The sequence below is a fragment of the Petaurus breviceps genome, unplaced genomic scaffold (genome assembly GCF_028583685.1).
Source record: "Petaurus breviceps papuanus isolate PSGF00001 unplaced genomic scaffold, PetGlider_PUasm1.0 90919, whole genome shotgun sequence".
Taxonomy (NCBI): Eukaryota; Metazoa; Chordata; class Mammalia; order Diprotodontia; family Petauridae; genus Petaurus; species Petaurus breviceps.
The window spans coordinates 5611096-5630956 of record NW_027187378.1 but is presented as its reverse complement, the minus strand read 5'-3'; the positions used below and the strand labels follow the sequence as shown (position 1 = coordinate 5630956).

Below are 19861 nucleotides of genomic sequence, written 5' to 3'. Positions count from 1 at the left end.
CCAAATATGTCACAATTTCTTAGAAATACATTACTGAAACATTTGACTTGGAGAGTTTTGGTCAAAAGTCTAATAATGCAAAGGGTTTATTAAGTTAGAAAAATTATCTCTAGATTCTTCCCACAATTCTCTGCATAAATCACACACATGCCACCCACACAGTCCTCATTTGGAATTCTCCCTCTGCACAAATTCTCTATCCACATCCTACTAGCCCTTCAGAGTCCAGAGTATGTCCCCCACTCCATCATGTTTTCCCAGACTACTGCATTTCACAATCATCTTTCCATCCTCTGACATCCTAGAGTACTTAGCTGTAGAATTTATTTGGTAATTTAAAATATTCTACGTTGAGGCATCTCTGGCATTTTTTACTAAATATATACATATGTGCATTTTTGCCTTATTTCTCCTACTACCCTCTACTCAAACTAGACTATAAGCATCATTAGAAATTATCTTATATTTCTTTTTATTCCCCACAGTACCTAGGCTAATGGCAAGAATTCAATAAACAGTGATTGAATTAATAAACTATTCCCTGGGCACAAGTTAATTAAAATTGGGAAAGTCTTTCACTCTTAGATGCCCTAAATGTAACCTTTAGTACACTGAAATAATTTGAAGTATAATAATGGAGAGGCAGTATGGTACTGTGGAAAAGATACAGGACTTAAGTCAGGAAACTTTGAGTTTACATCCTGCCTGTGAGGGAATGGTGGAAATTGAGTGAATTACACCTCTGACCTGAGTACTACCTGTGTGAACATTCACAAGTCACTTAGTCTCCTTGAGTTCAGTTCCTTAGTAGGTAAAATGGGGATAATACTACTAATACTTATCTCACTAGGTTATTGTGAGGATCAAATCAGATAATGCATGCAAAGTAATGAATAATGCCAGCTATAGTAATATTAAAGACCCTCTGAGACTAAAACAGTTGTTGTTGAATTATGTCCAACTCTTTGACTCTTTACAACCCCATTCACTATAGCATACCAGGCTCTTCTATTGTCCACTATCTCCCCACATCTGTCCATGCACATGTTCATTGCTTCCATGACACTATCTGTCTATCTTATCCTCTGCCATCGCCTTTCCCCTTTGCCTTCAAATTTTCCCAACATCAGGGTCTTTCCAACGAGTCCTATCTTTTCATGTGGCCAAAGTATTTAAGCTTCAGCTTCAATATTTGACCTTCCAGTAATTAGTCTGAATTAATATAAGTATTATGTGATTTCATCTCCTTGCTGTTTAAGGGACTCTCAAAAGTCTTCTCCAGCATCACAATTTAAAAGTGTTGATTTCATAGGACTCAGCTTTCCTTATAGTCCAACTCTCTCAGTCATAATTTGCTATTGGAAAAACTGTAGCTTTGATTATATGGACCTTTGTTGGCAAAAGTCTCTGCATTTTAGTATGCTGTCCTGATTTGCCAAAACTTTTCTTCCAGGAAGTAAAGAGTCTTTTAATTTCATGGTTGCAGTCAATGTCTTCAAGGATCTTTTTGCCCAGTGATATAAAATCTGACACTGATTCTATTTGGTCTCCCTCTATTTGCCAGAAAGTGATGGGATCAGTTGCCAAGATCTTAGTTTTGGGGTTTTTGTTTTGTTTTATGTTAAACTTCAGGTCAACTTTAACACTTTCCTCTTTGACCCTCATCAGAAGGCTTCTTAATTCTTTACTTTCTCAATCAGAGTGGTATTGTCTGCATATCTGAGATTTTTTATATTTCTCCTGGCCACCTTAATTCCAGTTTTGTATTCATCCAGCCTGGCATTTTCATATACTCTGTATTTAAGTTAAATAAATAAGGTGTCAATATATAGCCTTTTTATACTTCTTTTCCAATCTTGAACCTATCGGTTTTTCCATGTTTTGTTCTTGAGCCACATAAAGGTTTTTCAGGAAACAAGATGATCTAGTATAGTCAATGAAGCAGAAGTAGATATTTTTTCTGGAACTACCTTGCTTTCTCCATAATACAGAAAATATTGGCAATTTGGTCTCTAGTTCTTCTGTCTCTTTGAAAATCAGCTTGCTCTTATGGTAAATCTTGATTCACATATTGCTGAAGTCTAGCTTGCATAATCTTAAGCATAACCTTGCTGACATGTAAATTAGAGTATAATTGTTCAGTAATGTGAACATTCTTTGGCACTGCCCTTCTTTTGGATTGTGTTGTAAACTGATCTTTTCTAATCTAGTGTTCACTGCTGAGTTTTCCAAATTCGTTGACACATTGACTGCAACACTTTAACAGCATCATCTTCTAGGATTTTAAATAGCTCAGGTGAAATCCCATTATCTCTAGTCGAGTAGCCTTATTATTAGCAATGCTTCCTAAAGCCCACTTGACTTCATTCTCCAGGATGTATGTTGGTAAGTCAATAACCACACTATCTTGTTTATCAGTGATGTCACAATTTTGGGGGGGTTAATTAATTTACTTTTAGTTTTCAACATTTACTTTTTTTTTTAAGCAATCGGGGTTAAGTAACTTGCTCAAGGTTACATGGCCAGTTATTTCTGGGTGTGGTGCTAAGTATCTGAGCCCAGATTTGATTCCCCAGGTCATACCAACACTGGAGCCGTGCTCTTACTCGCTGTGCTACCTGGCCGCCCCTCAACATTTACTTTTATAAGATTTTGAGTTCTAAAATTTCCCCTCTCTCTCCCTTCTCCCCTCCCCAAGATGGCATGCAATCAGATACAGACTGTGCATGCATAATAATATTAAACATATTTCCACATCAGTTGTGTTGTGAAAGGATAACCAGGAAAAAAGGAGAAAACCACAAGAAAGGAAAAAAAGAGAAAATAGTATGTTTTGATCTGCATTCAGACTCCATAGTTCTTTCTCTGGTCTTAGATCTTCGCATTGCTGAGAAGAGCTAAACCTATAAAAGTTGGTCATCACACAATGTTGCTGTTACTGTGTACAATGTTCTCCTGGTTCTGCTCACTTCACTCAGTAACAGTTTATGTAGGTCTTTCCAGGTTTTTCTGAAATTTGCCTGCTCATCATTTCTTATGTAACAATACTATTACTAAAATCTTTCTTGTATTATACTTCTGTGTGTTCTTGCCACCTCTTCTTAGTCTCTTCTACTTCTGTTAAGTCCCTACCATTTTTTATCATGCTCATTTTTACATAAAATTTTCCCTTAAGATCATTTCTCTTTCCCATTCTATTGTTTTCTTCTATTTCTTTGTATTGCTCATTTAAGAAAGCCTTCTTATCTCCACTATTTTCTTGAATTCTGCATTCAGTTGGATATATCTTTCTCTTTCTCTTCTACCTTTCATTTTCCTTCTTTCCTCAGTTATTTGTAAATTCTCATCAGACAACCATTTTTTCTTTCTTGCTCTTCTTTTTCTTTGGAACTTTTTTGTTGCTGCCTCCTGTATAATATTGTGAACTTCTATCCATAGTTCTTCAGGCATCTCGATCTACCAATTGAATGCCTTAAATCTATTCATCACTTTTACTTCATATTCATAAGGGATGTGATTTAGATTATACCTACTTGGTCTGATAGTTCCCCCTACTTTCTTCAATTTAAGTGTGAATTTTGCAATAAGAAACTCATGATCTAGGCCATAGTCAGCTCTAGGTCTTGTTTTAACTAACTGTATAGAGCTTCTCCACCTTTAGCTATAAAATATATAATCACCCTGATTTTAATATTGATCACCTAGTGATGTCCAAGTATAGAGTCACCTTTTGGGTTGTTGAAAAAGAATGCTTGCTGTGACCAGAAAGTTATCTTGACAAAACTATTAATCTCACTTGCCTGTTATTCCAATTTTCTTTTTCTTTCCTTCTTTAGCATTCCAACCCCCTATGATGAATGTGACATCTTTTTTTGGGTGTTATTTTTAGAAGATTATTATCAGTCTTCATAGAGCTGATCAACTTTGACCTCTTCATCAGAGAATGGAGCATAGAACTGCATTACTGTGATGTCAGATGGTTTGCCTTGAATTTGAAAAGATATCATCCTGTCATTTTTGAGATTATACCCCAGTACTGCTTTTTTCACCCTTTTATTGACTATGAGGGCTATTACATTTCTTCTAAGGGATTCTTGCCTACATTAGTGTATGTAGTGATCACCTGAATTAAACTCACCTATTCCTGCACACTTAAGTCCACTGATGCCCAAGAAGTCAATGTTTAATATTTCCTCTTTGACTACATCCAGCTTACCTTGTAGATCTTTCATTCCAGGTTCCTGTGTAATACTGATCTTTATAGCATCAGACTTCCCTTTTGTCACTAGACACATCCAAAGCTGAGCTTCCTTTCAGCTTTGGCCCAGTTGCTTCATTAGTACTGGAGCTACTTGTAATAGACCTTGACTCTTCTCCAATAGAATGTAGGACCTGAAGGGATCATCTTTTATCTTTTATCATTTTGATACTATCCATGAGGTTTTCTTGGCAAAGAAACATGAGTTGTTTGTCATTTTCTTCTCTAGCAGACCACCTCTTTTCGGTACTCTGGACTATGACCTGTCCCTCTTAGGTAACCTTGAATGGCATAGCTCATAGTTTCATCGAGCTATGCGAGCCCCTCAATGACAACAAGGAAGTGATCCAGGAGGAGCCAAAACAGTCGATCCACTCAGATAGCCCACATGTCCACAAGTTTACTAGAGGAAGATGAACTACTCCTATCATCATGATACTTTTTCACTTTAAGGTGAACATAGGTGCCTGGCTTTGGCCCAGCTAACTCCCGTTGAATTTCAACACTCCCAGGTTAGATTGGGACAGTATGCTTTGGAAAGAAGAGGAAAATTATATTCCCTGCCTTGAAAGTATAGATAGAATATCCTTTTAACTATTAAAACAACCTACCCCCATGATATATATGTATAAAGAGTTAAGCTAAAATTGTCATTAATTTTTTTAAAGCATGGTAGTCTCATAACTCCCTTGCAATATTTTTTCACAATGATTATAAGGGAAACCACAGTAAACAAATTCATTTTAAATTCACATATCATATAGACTGTTGTGGTGCCACCTTACCAATCAGTATGCCACTGGAGAGTAGATGCTAACTTGTACCTTCAAGAAAAATGACCCAATAGTTTTGATGAATAAAACCAAAGGAGATAATCATGGACTTTCATTTAATCAGTATGAGCTCTGTCCACCAGGGTGAATTGGCTTAGAAGTGAAATAGGCAGTGGGAACTACAAATAAAATAATTTGAGATTTTTGGTAGTGTAGGCAGTGTAACTTTTTAAGATTCATTATTTATAAGTTTAACTTTGATTTCTTTAGTAATACTAGTTATTTTAGTAATACCATATATTTAGTAATACCAGTTGACTCTGTTGTACTAGGCATTTCAGAGATTCTTCATAATAAATGTGTGATATTCATTTAATAGATTGATCTGGGAAATATGTATGTGTGTATGTATATATGTATGTGTATATATGTGTGTGTATATGTATACACACACATACCCCTTTACAATCTTCTTATACCTTATTCCCCACCACATATTCTGTCCAGTGACATTTGCTCTTCCTTCATAAGACATTCCATCCCCCAACTCCATGCATTATTTACCAGTGGTCTCCCCTAACTGGAATTCTCTCCCTCCTAACTTCTTTCAGGTCCCAGCTAAAATCTCACCTTCTGCAAGAAGCCTTTCCCATAACCCCTTAAGACTAGCACCTTCCCTCTAAGATTAGCTTCAATTTATCCTGTATATATTTTGTTTGTACATAGTCATTTAACTGTGAAAGTGGATCTGTTTTTAGGCTTTCTTTGTACCCCCAGGGCTTAACATTTACTGCACCAGGCTCATAGTAGGCACTTAATAAATAATTTAATAAATGTCTGTTACCTTCACTAGACAATGTGAAGTAGTGGATAAAGAGTGCATCTCAGAGTCAGAAAGACCTGGGGCCAAGTCCTACCCCACATACATATTAGCAGTGTGACTGTAGGCAAGTCACTTAAATTCTCATTGTCCCGAAGATAACTCTCTGAGATTCTAAGTTGCATAACAGTTATTGATCTTCATTGACAGGAATTTTCTCATACCAATGAAACAAAAAATCCAGAACCTCCCAAAATATATTTGCAAACTTTAAGAAACTTAAGATCAGCTGCCTTTCCCCTAATTTATTTGGCCAGTTGTTCAATCTTGTCCAACTCTTCATGACCCTATTTGGGGTTTTCTTGGTAAAGATACTAGAGTAATTTGCCATTTCCTTCTCCAGCTCATTTTACAGATGAGGAAACTGAGGCCAAAAGGGTTAAATGACTTGTCCAGGATCACATAGCTAGTAAGTGTTGGAGTTCAGATTTGAACCAAGGGAGATGAGTCTTCCTGACTCCAGTCCTGGCACTCTATCTACTGTGCCACTTAGATGCTCACTTGGGAAGAGCTACTAACAAATGGAGAATAGAGAAATCTGAGTTTCACCTCCTCTTTGCTTGTCTCCCCACTGATGGAAGTACAAGGAGGATCAAATGAGAATAATATATGTAAACCACTTTGCAAACCTTAAAGTGATACATAAATTTCAAAAATTATTAACAAAAATAGCATCATCAACACATGATAGAGCCAAAAGTAGGAAGGAGATGCAAAACAGTGGGTATGATCTATGCTTTTAGTAATCCAAATATTGCTTGGATTCTAGCTATTGATAATTGCTTTATGCTAATTTCCTTTAGTAAATTCTTTCAATCATTTGCTAGGAATTTTAAAAATTATGTCCATTATACATTGTTTTAGGGCAATGCTATTGGACTCCATGGACTTGGCCTTATTTATTTTCATGGAAAAGGAGTTCCTGTGGTAAGTAGAATTGTTACACTAACCTTTAACAACTGGGGTAGCGAGCAAAGTTCATGATAATTCACACTTTACATGCAAGTCAAAGTCTTTAGTAGCTGAGTTTACCATATCTAACAAGAGAGGACAAATGTCAATAAAATATTTTCCTTAAAGGGGAGAGGGGAGGGCATAATTTACAAAGAACCCAACTATGATCCTAGCTTGTTGATTGTCAGTATTCCAAGTATTATACAACAAAATCTCCTAAAAGCATGGAACCATTTTTGTTTTGCCTTTTCTTTTGACAGAAAAATTGTTAATATAATGACAGAAAAATTGTTGATATCAATCTTAATATTACCTGTCTGCCACTCCCTCTTAATGACCCTAGTAATATCAATTGCCAAAATGTTCTTGAATTCCTATAAAGATATTAAGATATTAGGTTGAGTTGAGCCACACCCTAAGTCCCCATCCTAAGACCTTTCCTTGTAAAAAAAGGCAAAGCAACTCCTGATGTCCTTACCCTCTTAACTTGGGTTTCATGCCATGAAGGACAAAACAGCCAGAATGAAATGGCTTTCCTTGATTGGATTTCTGGGGGCAACTGGCACCTCATGACCAGACCTTGCTACCTAATAGGACCCTCCTACCCCCTTTTCTCCTGAAAGTATAAGAACCTTTCCTGTAGGTCTCCCAGTGGTACATCATCCAGGTACCTACCCTGTTATCTCAATTAAAGACGCCTTATTCCTCCACTTGTTGAGGTTTAGAGGTGCTGGGATTCTGAAATAGCAACATAAGGGTCCTGCCTCAAATGAATTCAACCCAAACCTTCTTTCAACCAAAGACAAGGCTTGTTAGAACACTGGTCAGGGTGGGCATGATTCTTAAAATGTGCCATATTGGCCAGGCTCTTAAGGAATCTGAGCCATCGGCCAGATGATAAAGGAATTCGAGCCATTGGCTAGACTCAAGAAATCTAAGCACATTAATGGAGGCAAGATATGACAGTGGCAGGCTAGGGTGGGGCCAGGTGTAGACAAAGGTGTTAATTTAATTTTAATGTTAATTTTTAACAATTAAAGTGTTAATTTAATTTTAACGTTAATTTTTAACAATTAAAACTGGGAAGGACTAATTTCTCCTGGGGACTTGGGCCACATGGAAAAGTCCAGGGGCTTTTCCTTTTTGGAGTCCTGATCACAAAGACATGGTCTTTCCCTTTTGGGGGTCCAAATCCCATCTCCATCACACTTATGAGTTTGATTTATTTCAGGATTTGACATTTTGCATCCCTAGAACCATGCATAGTGCCAGGTACGCAGCAGGCACTAAATAGAAGTTAATTTTATTGAATATAGAGATAGTGCCTAATACATTGTAGGCCCTTAATAAATGCTGACATAAATAACTAACTGACATAATGAAAGCAGTAATGGAACATAGAGTAACAAGGTTAGGGAAGTTCATGGCATTTCTGACACTATTTACTTTTTTTTTAGAAAGAATTAAAGTGTTTTGCTCAGCCCTTCAAAAAGTATAGGAGGTAATTGTTACCATGGTGTTACACATTTACCTTTGAGTAACAGAGTATAATTATCTTTCAGGATTACGATGAAGCTCTTAAATTTTTTCAGAAAGCTGCAGAGAAAGGTTGGCCAAATGCACAGTTTCAGTTAGGATTCATGTATTACTGTAAGTACTATAAATACTGCTGCTTTGTTCAGAATAATAAATACATTATTCATTTCTTCCCTTGTGAAAAAGAAATAAAGGTTTGGTAAATGGGAGGCTTTCCCTTAACTGATGTTCATACAATTGGATGGTCTAGATCACTCAGTGATGAAAGATTGCTTATTCCTAACCTTTTAAAAATGAATAGCTTTGAGGCAAAACTAAAAAAAAAAATTTTTAAATGAATAGTCTCTTTTTTCCCCCTTTTGAGCCTTCCAAAGGTGCTAGTAATAGACCTTCCTAAGGGAAACTGGGAAAATTTGGATCCTGAACTTTTATGGGGCAGAACAATGCTGACGCCATCTAGCTACATCATCTGCTGCTTGGTAGCTAGGACAAGTTTGTTATCCATGGATTTTTGTCAGTGACAAGTATGGGGGTTTGGGAGGGGAGGTGGTGTTTCACAGAAAATCTGTAGCAGTTACCTTCTCTTCTTCAGCTACAATTCACCCCCTTTCTGGGTCACACTACCAAGTTGACCTCTAAGCAGAGTAGGACCTCACAGAAAGAAATCTGTTTACCAATGGCTTTCAATCGCTCACTTCAACTCCTCTCCTCTTGTTAGGGAAAAAATCAAGCATGGGGGTGGCTAGGTGGAGCAGTGAGCAGAGCACCAGCCCTGGAGTCAGAAGGACCCGAGTTCAAATCGGGCCTCAGACACTTAACACAAAAACTAGCCATGTGACTCCAGACCCAGGTTTTCCTTCTTCCCAAAAAGAAAGTGAGGACTGACAATAATCTGGGTCCAATAAGGCTTCAAAAATATCTGAATAAATCTTCTTACCTTGTTTCCTTCCCTTGCTAGGATATCAGCCAAGTTCCTAGGAGCCCAGGGTGTACTTGGGAAGACTGTTCTTGATCTGGAGTGACTCCAGATGATCTGAACCCCTCACAGACTGATTTGGGGTGGGGGTGGGGGGGAATATTGTCAACAAGGAGTAATTTAATGTGACTTGGTCATCAAGCTCACTCCAATACCTCTTGGGCCATTCCAGAACCATCCTCTCCTAGTTTGCTCCCCAGTCTATTAGAAATTGGATCTTAGACAAGTCTGGTTTGAGCAGGAGCTCCTGAAGCTAAGCCAACTTGTTGTTCCTGCCTGCACAGGGTTGGTAGGTATAGGGGTTATTATCCCCTAATTGGCCAGACACACAAATAGACAGTCCAGACAACACAACTGCATGATCAAGAGAAGGCTGGAATTGGGATGATCTTCTGGAATTGGGAAAAGAGCTGGAAAGTACAGCTTAGCTTTCATCTAGTTATATTTATCTCATGATGGATCTAACCTCCCTTTCTAGAGGGAGCTGGTAGAGCTGTGGGTAGAGTGCTGGGCCTGGAGTCAGGAAGACCTGAATTAAAATCCAGCCTCAGAACTTTATTAATGTGTTACCCCAGATAAGTTACTTAACCTCAGCCTCAGTGTCCTCAACTGTAAAGTGGGGGTCATAATAGCACCTACCTCACAGGGTTGCTGTGATTATAAAATGAGATAATATTTGTAAAAGCAGTACCAGGGACAGTATCAAGCACATGATAGAAGATTAATAAATGCTTATTCTCTTCCATTCCCCCTGGGCAAAAAAAGAGCCCATAATACTGTTCCAAACCTAGAAGCCAGAAATGTTCTTAAATCTTTTAAAAAAATAATCTTAGTAAAAATCACTGCTGATTAACTGTCTTAGAAAAAGAATGTTTTTATTTTTTTAAATAAAAGTTTTCAATGGTCCTTTCTTATTCTATGAACATCTCTAGGACATAGTTTTCCAGTTTCTGACTGGGAATCAAAAGTAAGTCAACCCCTTTCAAATGCAGGAGGGGGGTTAGGAATGTGGGGAACCACTTTTGTTTTGAGGGGGTTCTTTTAGTCCTATTTAAAACCATAGCCACCACTACAGCATTTTATATCCCTAGTCTGTAACTGAAAACAGAAAAAGGTAGAGCTCAAATCAATTTTAATTTTCAGCTGGCTCTGGAGTATGGAAGGATTATAAACTTGCCTTCAAATATTTTTACTTGGCATCTCAGAGTGGACAACCCCTTGCCATTTATTATTTGGCTGAAATGTATGCTACAGGAACTGGAGTGCTGAGATCATGCAAAACCGCAGTAGAGGTAAATAATGAGCTTTTTAAGGTACTAGTCATTTATCATAGTGAGGAGACTGTATCTCTCTTGAGCTATGGGTACTTACAGTTTTAAAGCTATTGTCTCCTTTGCTCTTCTTTTACTATGTGGATGCTGGTGTCTGCCCAAAGCAAAGAATAAGGATAGAATTTAGGTGGGGAATGGGTGGGTGACAGACCAAACCCATTCCTCCCATCTGGAATTGAGTTTTTCACTGAGTTGGCAACCTCCCATTGAATTCTATAGGTGTTCATTACATTTGGGATTCTCCATTTGAATTCATTGAAGGAACTTCTGGTCAGCCTTCGATCAAGTCATCCAGGCCATTGGGCATTTCCATTTGAGAGGAGTTTCACACACACACACACACACACACGCCCTTTCCTTCCCAGAGTTCAGGGGTACTTACGTATCTGATTGGTTGGATGACAACTTTGGGAATAATTTCTTTAAGCTTCAGTCAGGAAAATATTTTTCAAAAACCTACTCAGTATTTCATTTTCCTTCATTGATTTATCAAATACTTCCTCTGTCCTGCTATAAATACTTCCAGTGTTGCATCTGGCCCCTCTGAAACTTAGTTCAAAAGCTGCCAGCTAATAATCTATCTTTAGATTTGCTACTTTGCCAACTTGCTAATGAATTATGTATGGATAGCCTCTTTTGGTTACATAAGGGCTATTCAGCTAAGTTGAAGTTGACCTCCCATAGAAAGCTGCCCTAGTAGTCATATCACCCATACCCCAGGGGGACTATCTTCCCTTTATCCTCTTTTTTCCATAGCATCTAGGACCTCAGGACTCCTTTACACACAGCAGTACTGTCCAAGAAGGCCATTTGTTTTAAACAGAAGTCGATAAGCACTTGTCTTGCAAAATAGCCCTTATTTAAGTCAGCAAAGTGAATATAGGCTCCCTTGCTGAAGGTAAAAAATGAACTGCTATATTTTTGTACTTTGAAAATGCATTAACTCTTCTTCCTAAACACACTGTGCTTTTAAAACCCGAACTTCCTGAATGGCTGGCCAGAAGGGGCTAAAAGACTGATGTTGTTGATCATTTGTCTGAAATTAAGTATAAGATCTCATTGGGCCTGTTTGATTTCTCATCTTCTTTATACAGCTTTACAAGGGTGTTTGTGAACTGGGCCTTTGGGCTGAGAAATTCCTGACAGCATACTTTGCCTATAAGGACGGTGATATAAATTCATCCCTTGTTCAATATGCTCTGCTAGCGGAAATGGGGTATGAAGTAGCTCAAAGCAATTCAGCATTCATTTTGGAAACTAGTAAGATAAGTTAAAATTCTCTGCAATTCCTTCATCACACATATACTCATATGGCTTGACCACAGGGGCCCTGGAAGCCACACTAATGGAATGTCTCCTTTTTCCAGAAAAGGCTACCATTCTTAAGAAAAAACAAATGTACTCCATGGCACTTCTCCTGTGGCACCGAGCTGCAGTTCAAGGTATAGGACACCAAGTTAAAAATAACTTGCGACGGTCCATTTCCGTTAGTCTGATTTGCTGCAGCCAGGTTTCTTAGCTTGTAGAAGTAGAAAGAAGGGTAATATCAAATAGGTGACATGTCATGCTTTACTGATGTTAAGTTCAGCATTGGGTTAGCTTTGTTTCAGGCAATAATTTACTTTGTTGCTACAAGGACGTCCTAGTTTAAATAAAGGCAGAGGTATTTTTGAATCACCACAGCACCCAAACACCTCACTGAAAAACGAAAAGAAAAAATATTGGTCAGCCAGCCAGTCATCTGTAGTCAAATAAGAGATTTTAGCAGGCTCTGGAGCAGCCATAACCTGAATTCAATTGAACTGCATGCCTAGAGATATCTTTAATGAAAATTATAGTGAATTATATTCATGTAGATTTGTAAAGCTTGTATTTTGTACCTAGCATGTAGTAGGAATTTAATAAATGCTTGTTGACTTTACTGTAAGGTGGGTATTATGAGCATTATCTTCCCCATTTCATAGATTAGGAAATTGAAGCTTAGAGAGATCAAATGACCTGCCCATAGTCACACAGTTCAGAAATGTGGAGCCTAAAGATTTCGATTCCTGTGTTCTTTCCATTACCACACAGACCTCATGGCAAAAGTTCTACATTTTCAAACCACATACTCTTAATTTCTTAATAAATCGTTTCAAGAGTTGCTGTGGCCTAAAAGAAAAAAAGAAAAATATTGACTGGTGGTCAGCTTTCTGGTGATGAGTTTCTCTGTCACTGAACTCCCATGTGTAGGAGATAGAATGCTGGTCTTTGGAGTCAGAAAAACCTGGATTTGAATTATACTTTCTAGCTGTGTGACCCTAGACAAGTCCTGTTACTTTCCTTGGCCTCCATTTCCTCATCTATGAATTGGGTACAATAATGATACCTACCCATAGGATGGTTGTAAGAGCCAAATAAGCTAATGAAGGTAAAGCACCAGGCGAACCTTAGAATGCTGTATAAATGACATTTTGTTTTTACTATTACTATTCCTTGAATGATGTAGAGCTTGGTAGGATATGCTCAGCTGGGATCTCTTTTAAGAACCCAAAGCCAGAAAGAGACATTCAAATGAGGTTTTAGTGAAGGTGCCAAAGTAACTCATTTCCATTTCTTTCTATAAAATCTCATATTATTGACAACCACAACTTGCAAAACTTCCCTTGTGGTAGTTCACAAAGTTCAACAAGGAAAACCCAATATTGAGTTTCTTTTTTTCTTAATATGCCCATATTAATTCACCATGACCAAATGTTTATTAAAAAGTTTCAATCTATATTCAGACTCCATCAGTTCTTTCTGTGGAGGTAGATGTGCTATATAAATGTTAACCGTCATAATCATAGGAGACATTTATATAATTTATTGCTTTAGGGTCATAGTATTTTCTAGAAATTTCCCTGTTTAACTCTTACAAAGACCCAGGCACAAAGGTTAGGTATTATTATTCCCATTTTACAAAAAAAGGAAACTGAGATTCAGAAATCACTACTAGGACCTGAACCCCAGCTCAGTGCTCTTTCCCCTGTATCATTCATTAAAGAAAAAAAATCCTAATGCATACAGATAAGCCAGAGTATTCCCTTTATGTAATGATACTGTGTGGTGGTCTCCATTGACACCATTCTCCTTCTAACCCCAGTTTTCAGCAAGAAACTTCTATTATTCCCATAGAAGTATATTATTAAAGCAGGATGATGCTGTCTACCTGTCACTTCTGTCACTCACATATGAGAAAATCTTTTGCAGTATGAGAACAATTTTACTTCCAATGAGTTCTCTTATTTTTTCTTCCAATGAGATCTCTTAAAGATGTTTCATGCTAGGGCCAAATAATTCCCTTTCACAGGAAGTGAATATGGTATTTATATATATATATACATATATATATATTTGTGCCTCCTCAGAGCCAGCTGAGATAATAATGCTTTATCAGGCCATCAGGGTGGCTTTGGTTTGGAGACATTTCCTAAAAAAGAAAAAGCTGTGTTTCACAAAATGCAATACACAGGGTTGGGGAAAAAACATAGAAATCACTCAGCCTCATCAATCAGCTCAATTGCCAAAAATATAAATTATTCCCAACAAGGAAGCACCATAAAAGAACAGAATAAAGAGAAAGAATTCTGAGAACTGAGAATTATGGGAAATATTAATATCTCCTAAATATAATGAGCAGATAGCTAAAGATAACAGGGACTGGCTAAAGGTCAGTCTGAAGCTATGACTTCAGTGTAAATTAAAGTAACTATGTAAAGAATCTTGGGAAATATTGTCTCCTAAACATAATGGACAACTGTCTAAAGATAATAGAGACTAACTAGGAGTCAGTTTAAAATTAGGGCTCCAACTATATAAAGAAATTTAATCATTAAACTTTTCCAATTAGTAATTAATTGATGATACTTTGTTCAGCTACAACAATGGAAGATGCTTATTCCAGCATTGTCCCAAGACTTACCAAATACTCTCAGGTCCCTGCATTAGAAAGACATAAAAGAGAAAGAAACAAATCCATTGGCCACCTTGACCCTGTATGTTAGAAATATCCTGAATCATATCAGCACAGTCACCACCCCTAGGCTATGGACTGTGTTGGAGAAATCCCCTACTGTCCAATCATCATCTTTCAGTGTGTCAGGATGTCATTGATTCTGGCCCTGGGATATCTAAAACGACAAGAAAAAGGGGCTCAGGATGTGCCATCAAAAATGTCACTGGCTTTGTGATATAAATTTACTAACAATAAAAGTGTAATCATTATAGGGGACATTTATATAATGCTTTAGGAATACAGTATTTTATGATATTCCCTTGTTTTAATCCTTACAACAAGCCGGTGAAGTAGGCAGCTATCATTTTTCCTATTTTACAAATAATGTGAACTCTGTACTTAAGACCTCAGAAGCTTTCATAAAAGCCTTCCCTAGAGACATATACAGCACAGGAAACAGAGACATAGAGGGAAAAATCACCCAACTGCAAACACCCTAACCCCATCCTCTTCCACAAAGCTACCCTGTTCTGCCTCAGATAAATTTCCCATCTTATTATCTCATCCTCTTTCTAAGGGAAGTCACCTCTATCACAGCAATAGAATGGACCAGCCTTAAAAATACCAGCCCAAAAGTTCTATTTCTCTCTACTATTAGAGGGTTATAAAATTTAAAACTGGAAAGGAGGGAGCGTTCATCTCTTCCAGACTTCTCATTTTATAGATGAGGAAACTGAATTCTAAGGATATAACATACCTTGCCACCATGATTTCTGATGCCTGCAGTCAGGCGCAGAATGAGAAAGAAGCTGGTAACAATCCTTAGAACCAATGCCCACAAGCCCCCTTATAGATAGACTGCCCTGGCATCCTTAGGGCAGTGATCCTGAGAGCCTGTCCCTATTACTACATTGTCTTAGTGAATTCTTATTTCATTAGGCTAAAAGAGAGTCCCAAGAAAAGTTTCTGTATCATAAATCTGCTTTCCACTAAAAAAATAAGTCTGTGACCAAATGTTGTACTTAGAGGGTTGGGTGACTTCTTTCTCCTTCTGCCCATCTCCCATAGTTATAGAGTTTGCCTCTTTGCCTTTGAAATTAAGCAAAAATACGAAATAGTTTGTCACCTCCTGCCTCACCATTCCCTAACCATGTCCTTCATACCATTCCCACAGTGCCTTGCTCTGTTAGTTTTCACTTAAAGAAAATGAGTTCATTCCCACTAAAATGTTACCTGAAAAATATTCAAGGCATTACTCTCTCAAAGGTATTTACATTTTAATATGGGATTCTTAAAGACAGAAAAACCCAAAAGTTCCATAAAGGTGTAATTTCATGCAAAGCTTTAGACTGTACAAGATGCTAGGGAAAAATTTTTGGATGAGAGATTTCAGCCATACCTTACCTCATGGGTGGCTTACCTGCTCTGACAATTTGTAAGACCATTCTCTATTACAAGGGCTGGTCATGGTTGAATCAGATAGTCAAGGTTAATTTCACCCACAACAAAAAATTTACAGTTAGTAGAAAAGACTGACCTTTAATATTTTATTTTTTCAAGTTAGGAACTTTTGTTTTAGTGATATATTTACAGCAAATAATGACATTAAGGACAGAAAAATTTTTAAATGACATCTTTCAAAATTTATCATTATGTTGAGATTTACAGATACTATCAGGCTATCTCCCATATTTAACCTACATTTAATATTCTTTAAACATATTTACATGTGTATATACACATATACAGGCACTCAAAGAAAGGGTGGGGAAAGAGAATAAGCAGTTATTAAGTGCCTGCTGTTTACAAAGTGCTATGCTAAGAGCTCTCCAAATAATGTCTCTTTTGATCCTCACCACAGAGCCCTGCCAGGGAAGTGTTATTATGATCTCCATTTTATAGTTGATAAAACCAAATTAAACAGAGGTGAAGTGACTTGCCAGAGTAACATAGCTAGTGAGTATCTAGGGTCAAATTTTGACTCAGATCTTCCAGACTCTAAGTCTAGCATTCTATCCAACTGCACAACATAGCTACAAAGAGTAGTGTCTAAAAAAATTTTTTTAATCCTGAACTATGAAATATACCCCAACCTAAACTTCATACTTACAATAATTAGCTAGGGGGCAGCTTGGTGGCACAATGAATAGAGCACTGGCCCTGGAATCAGGAGGACCTGAGTTCAAATCCAGCCTCAGACACTTAACATTTACTAGCTGTGTGACCTTGGGCAAGTCACTTAACCCCAATTGCCCTGCCTTCCCCCCTCCAAAAAAAAAGACATAATCATTAGCAGATATGGCTTAGGGATGAAGAGTTGGTCCTAAGTCCTTAAAGGGAATCTTTAGAACGTTAGTGAATCAACAACAAGGCTGAACTTTTTTCATCTTTCTTTTCTTCTCTTATTTAATGCCCATTTCTCCTTCAAAGTATTCCCTCCTATTCCCTTCTGCTTGCAATCCTGAGGTCAGCATTTTTCCTTGACATTTAAAGGTCCAAACTCTTTCTTATATGAACTTGATAAATGTGGAACCAGGGCATTAAGGTGTTAGGATAGAAGTAGGATCATGGCCATGTTGAGAGGGAGGAGGGGAGGAGGAAAGACCTCTCAGTCATTAAGACATACACAGGAGGGGCATAACAAATGCTTTAAATTCAAATCAATTGAATAGTAATAGGAAGGAATCTCCTTGTTATCCTCTTCTTCCTCTTCCTCATCTTCTATGTGTGATCAGTATGGGTACTTCCTTCTTGTCTATGTCTATGGCAGTTACATGGCACAGTGGATAGAGTACTGGGCCTAGAATCAGGAAGATTGGAGTTCAAATCTGGCCTCAGACAGGTACTAACTTGTGTGACCCTGGGAATGTCACTTAATCTTTGTTTACTTTAGTTTCTTCATCAGTAAAATGGGGATAATAATAGCAGTAACCTGGAAGGGCTGTTGTAAGGATCAAATGAGATCATTGTAAAGCACTTAGCATAGCACCAGCAAGATAAATATCTATATCTATATATCCTCTAATAAATTTTCCCATTTTAGAATCCTCATATGTATAAGAGAAGGCTTAAAGACCCCCTAGTATTTATTTTGTAGACATACGGAAGCATCTAAATTAAGCGCAAGCAGGATGAATCACCAAGTAGTGTCCATCAGCCTTCAGTATGAAGTTTAATAGATGCAATCTACACTTACAAGTTCTTTGTATTTGTGCCACATCATAGTTTCTGCCTTCCAAAAAAGGCAACAGATCATTTTAGGATATGATTAGAGTCCATTTTATTTCTTATTTCCTAATACACATCTCAATTCAATGCTATGATTTTTTTAAAAAGAGTTATAGTTAAGAGACTAAAGCAAGAGCATTAAGTCAAGTAATTAGGAGATAGGTACAAATTAATAGAATGATTTTTTGGTTGTCATGATTTTTCCCTGCTTTTTAATATTTCTAACAGGCAATGCATTTGCTAGAATTAAAATCGGAGATTACCACTACTACGGCTATGGAACAAAGAAAGATTATAAAACAGCGGTGACTCATTACAGCATTGCGGTGGATAAATACCACAGTGCCCAGGCCATGTTCAATCTGGCATACATGTATGAGCATGGTTTAGGGATTTCAAAGGTAACTACTAGTGTAGGAATAATTATATATAGATAATATAATGTAGGGAAAGAGAAATAAAGAATGTAAAATGTTAGTTTCATATAAATTAAAGAATATAAAATGCATAAAATAGAAAAAAATTTAATATAACATAAATTCTTATAATATAAGAATAAATTAATATAACATAAATATTATATATGTTTAATATAAGTATAATATTGTATAATATATAAGAATAGAATATATAAGAATACAAAATTTATAAAATAAAGAATATAAAATGTCTTAGCACTGTTAGAGAACATAGGTCACGTGCCATAGAAGTTATCTACCACAGGTTTTAGGTACTCCTAAAACTATACTTCATTAGTCTCTACCAATACCCTTCTGATAGCCAATATACATAGGTATTTACTAGAATACCATATAATAGATCATGCTCTCCCCCCCCCAAAAAAAAAAACTTAAGGAGCACTGCCCCACAACATACATACCCATTAGTGGGCAGAGGGAGCAAATACAGGGGAGATGCATGAAGAGTCCTCATGTAAAGAACTAATGTAAATGGGCAGTTCACACCTCTGATGGGATTCCCAGACTAGAAATCTTGACTAGGTGTACTGCTCTTCCAAGCTCAGTGGGCCTGATCATTGTAGTCACATTGCTCTTCTGGTTGGCTATAGTATTCACAGCCTCCAGATTCTAGCTAAGCTGAAATCCTTGGCAAGGAATTGTTAGATTCTTTCAGAAAATAAGCATATATAACCCCTTACGGCAAATAGTATCCTTAATTCTGCTCCTTCAGACTCTTGAATCTCCCTCTCTTCCCCTTTGAACTTCCCTCTACATAGATATGAGGTTGAAGTTGAGGAAGCAAAGTCCTTGAATCCTCCTCTTAGGCTGTTCCCAAATGCATCTCCAATGGCTATGTGCTTCTGCTATGAGACACCACTGCCAAAGAAGAGTGCAGGGGAGAAATTCTTTTCCCTCCCACTTGCTAAACTCTACTAGAAGTGCTCCTAAAAGCTGGCTATGTTGATTCAGCTAGGTTCAATTGCCTCATTAAAAACTGGTTTGGTTTGGTTTTCCGTTCACTCACATCAATGAATAGTCAGAAAACATACTAAAGTCATCAAAGTAATACACAATCAAAAGCAAGAATGTTGTGTCTATAAAAGCTTAAGCAAATTTACAAACCAAAACCCTCACAAAATGCAAATGGATCACTTAAAATCTAATTTCCTTACAAACTGAAAATAGGCTACTCTGGGTCTAGCACCCTTAATTTCATCAAGAACACTTGGGGGTGGGAGAAGGCTCAATTGACCAAAGGCCCCCTGAAAAACTCCCAACTGCAGCTATATACTATACTATATCAACCTATAGTCAAATCTTGATTATGTGCTTGGTTGGTTGGCTATACAGTGCTTTCTGTAGCCATCTTTCATTTCAGCCCTAGGTTCAAGTAATAAAGACAAGATTAAAAAGGATTTGAACTGGATATGAAGGGGTGAAAAAAAAATCAGTGTTTTATGAGAAAGGCACTAAGGAAGATATAAAGAA

General features: G+C 37.3%; 1 protein-coding gene across 1 annotated transcript in view; it reads left to right on the top strand.

The window, feature by feature from the left end:
• Window positions 1-19861, top strand: part of SEL1L2 (SEL1L2 adaptor subunit of SYVN1 ubiquitin ligase) — a 120260-nt gene that overhangs the window by 82860 nt on the left and 17539 nt on the right. The window contains exons 12-17 of the mRNA XM_069075958.1: window positions 6776-6838; window positions 8428-8515; window positions 10521-10669; window positions 11803-11968; window positions 12076-12150; window positions 18141-18313. Coding sequence (XP_068932059.1) covers window positions 6776-6838; window positions 8428-8515; window positions 10521-10669; window positions 11803-11968; window positions 12076-12150; window positions 18141-18313 — 714 coding nt within the window. The remainder of the gene's footprint in view (window positions 1-6775; window positions 6839-8427; window positions 8516-10520; window positions 10670-11802; window positions 11969-12075; window positions 12151-18140; window positions 18314-19861) is intronic.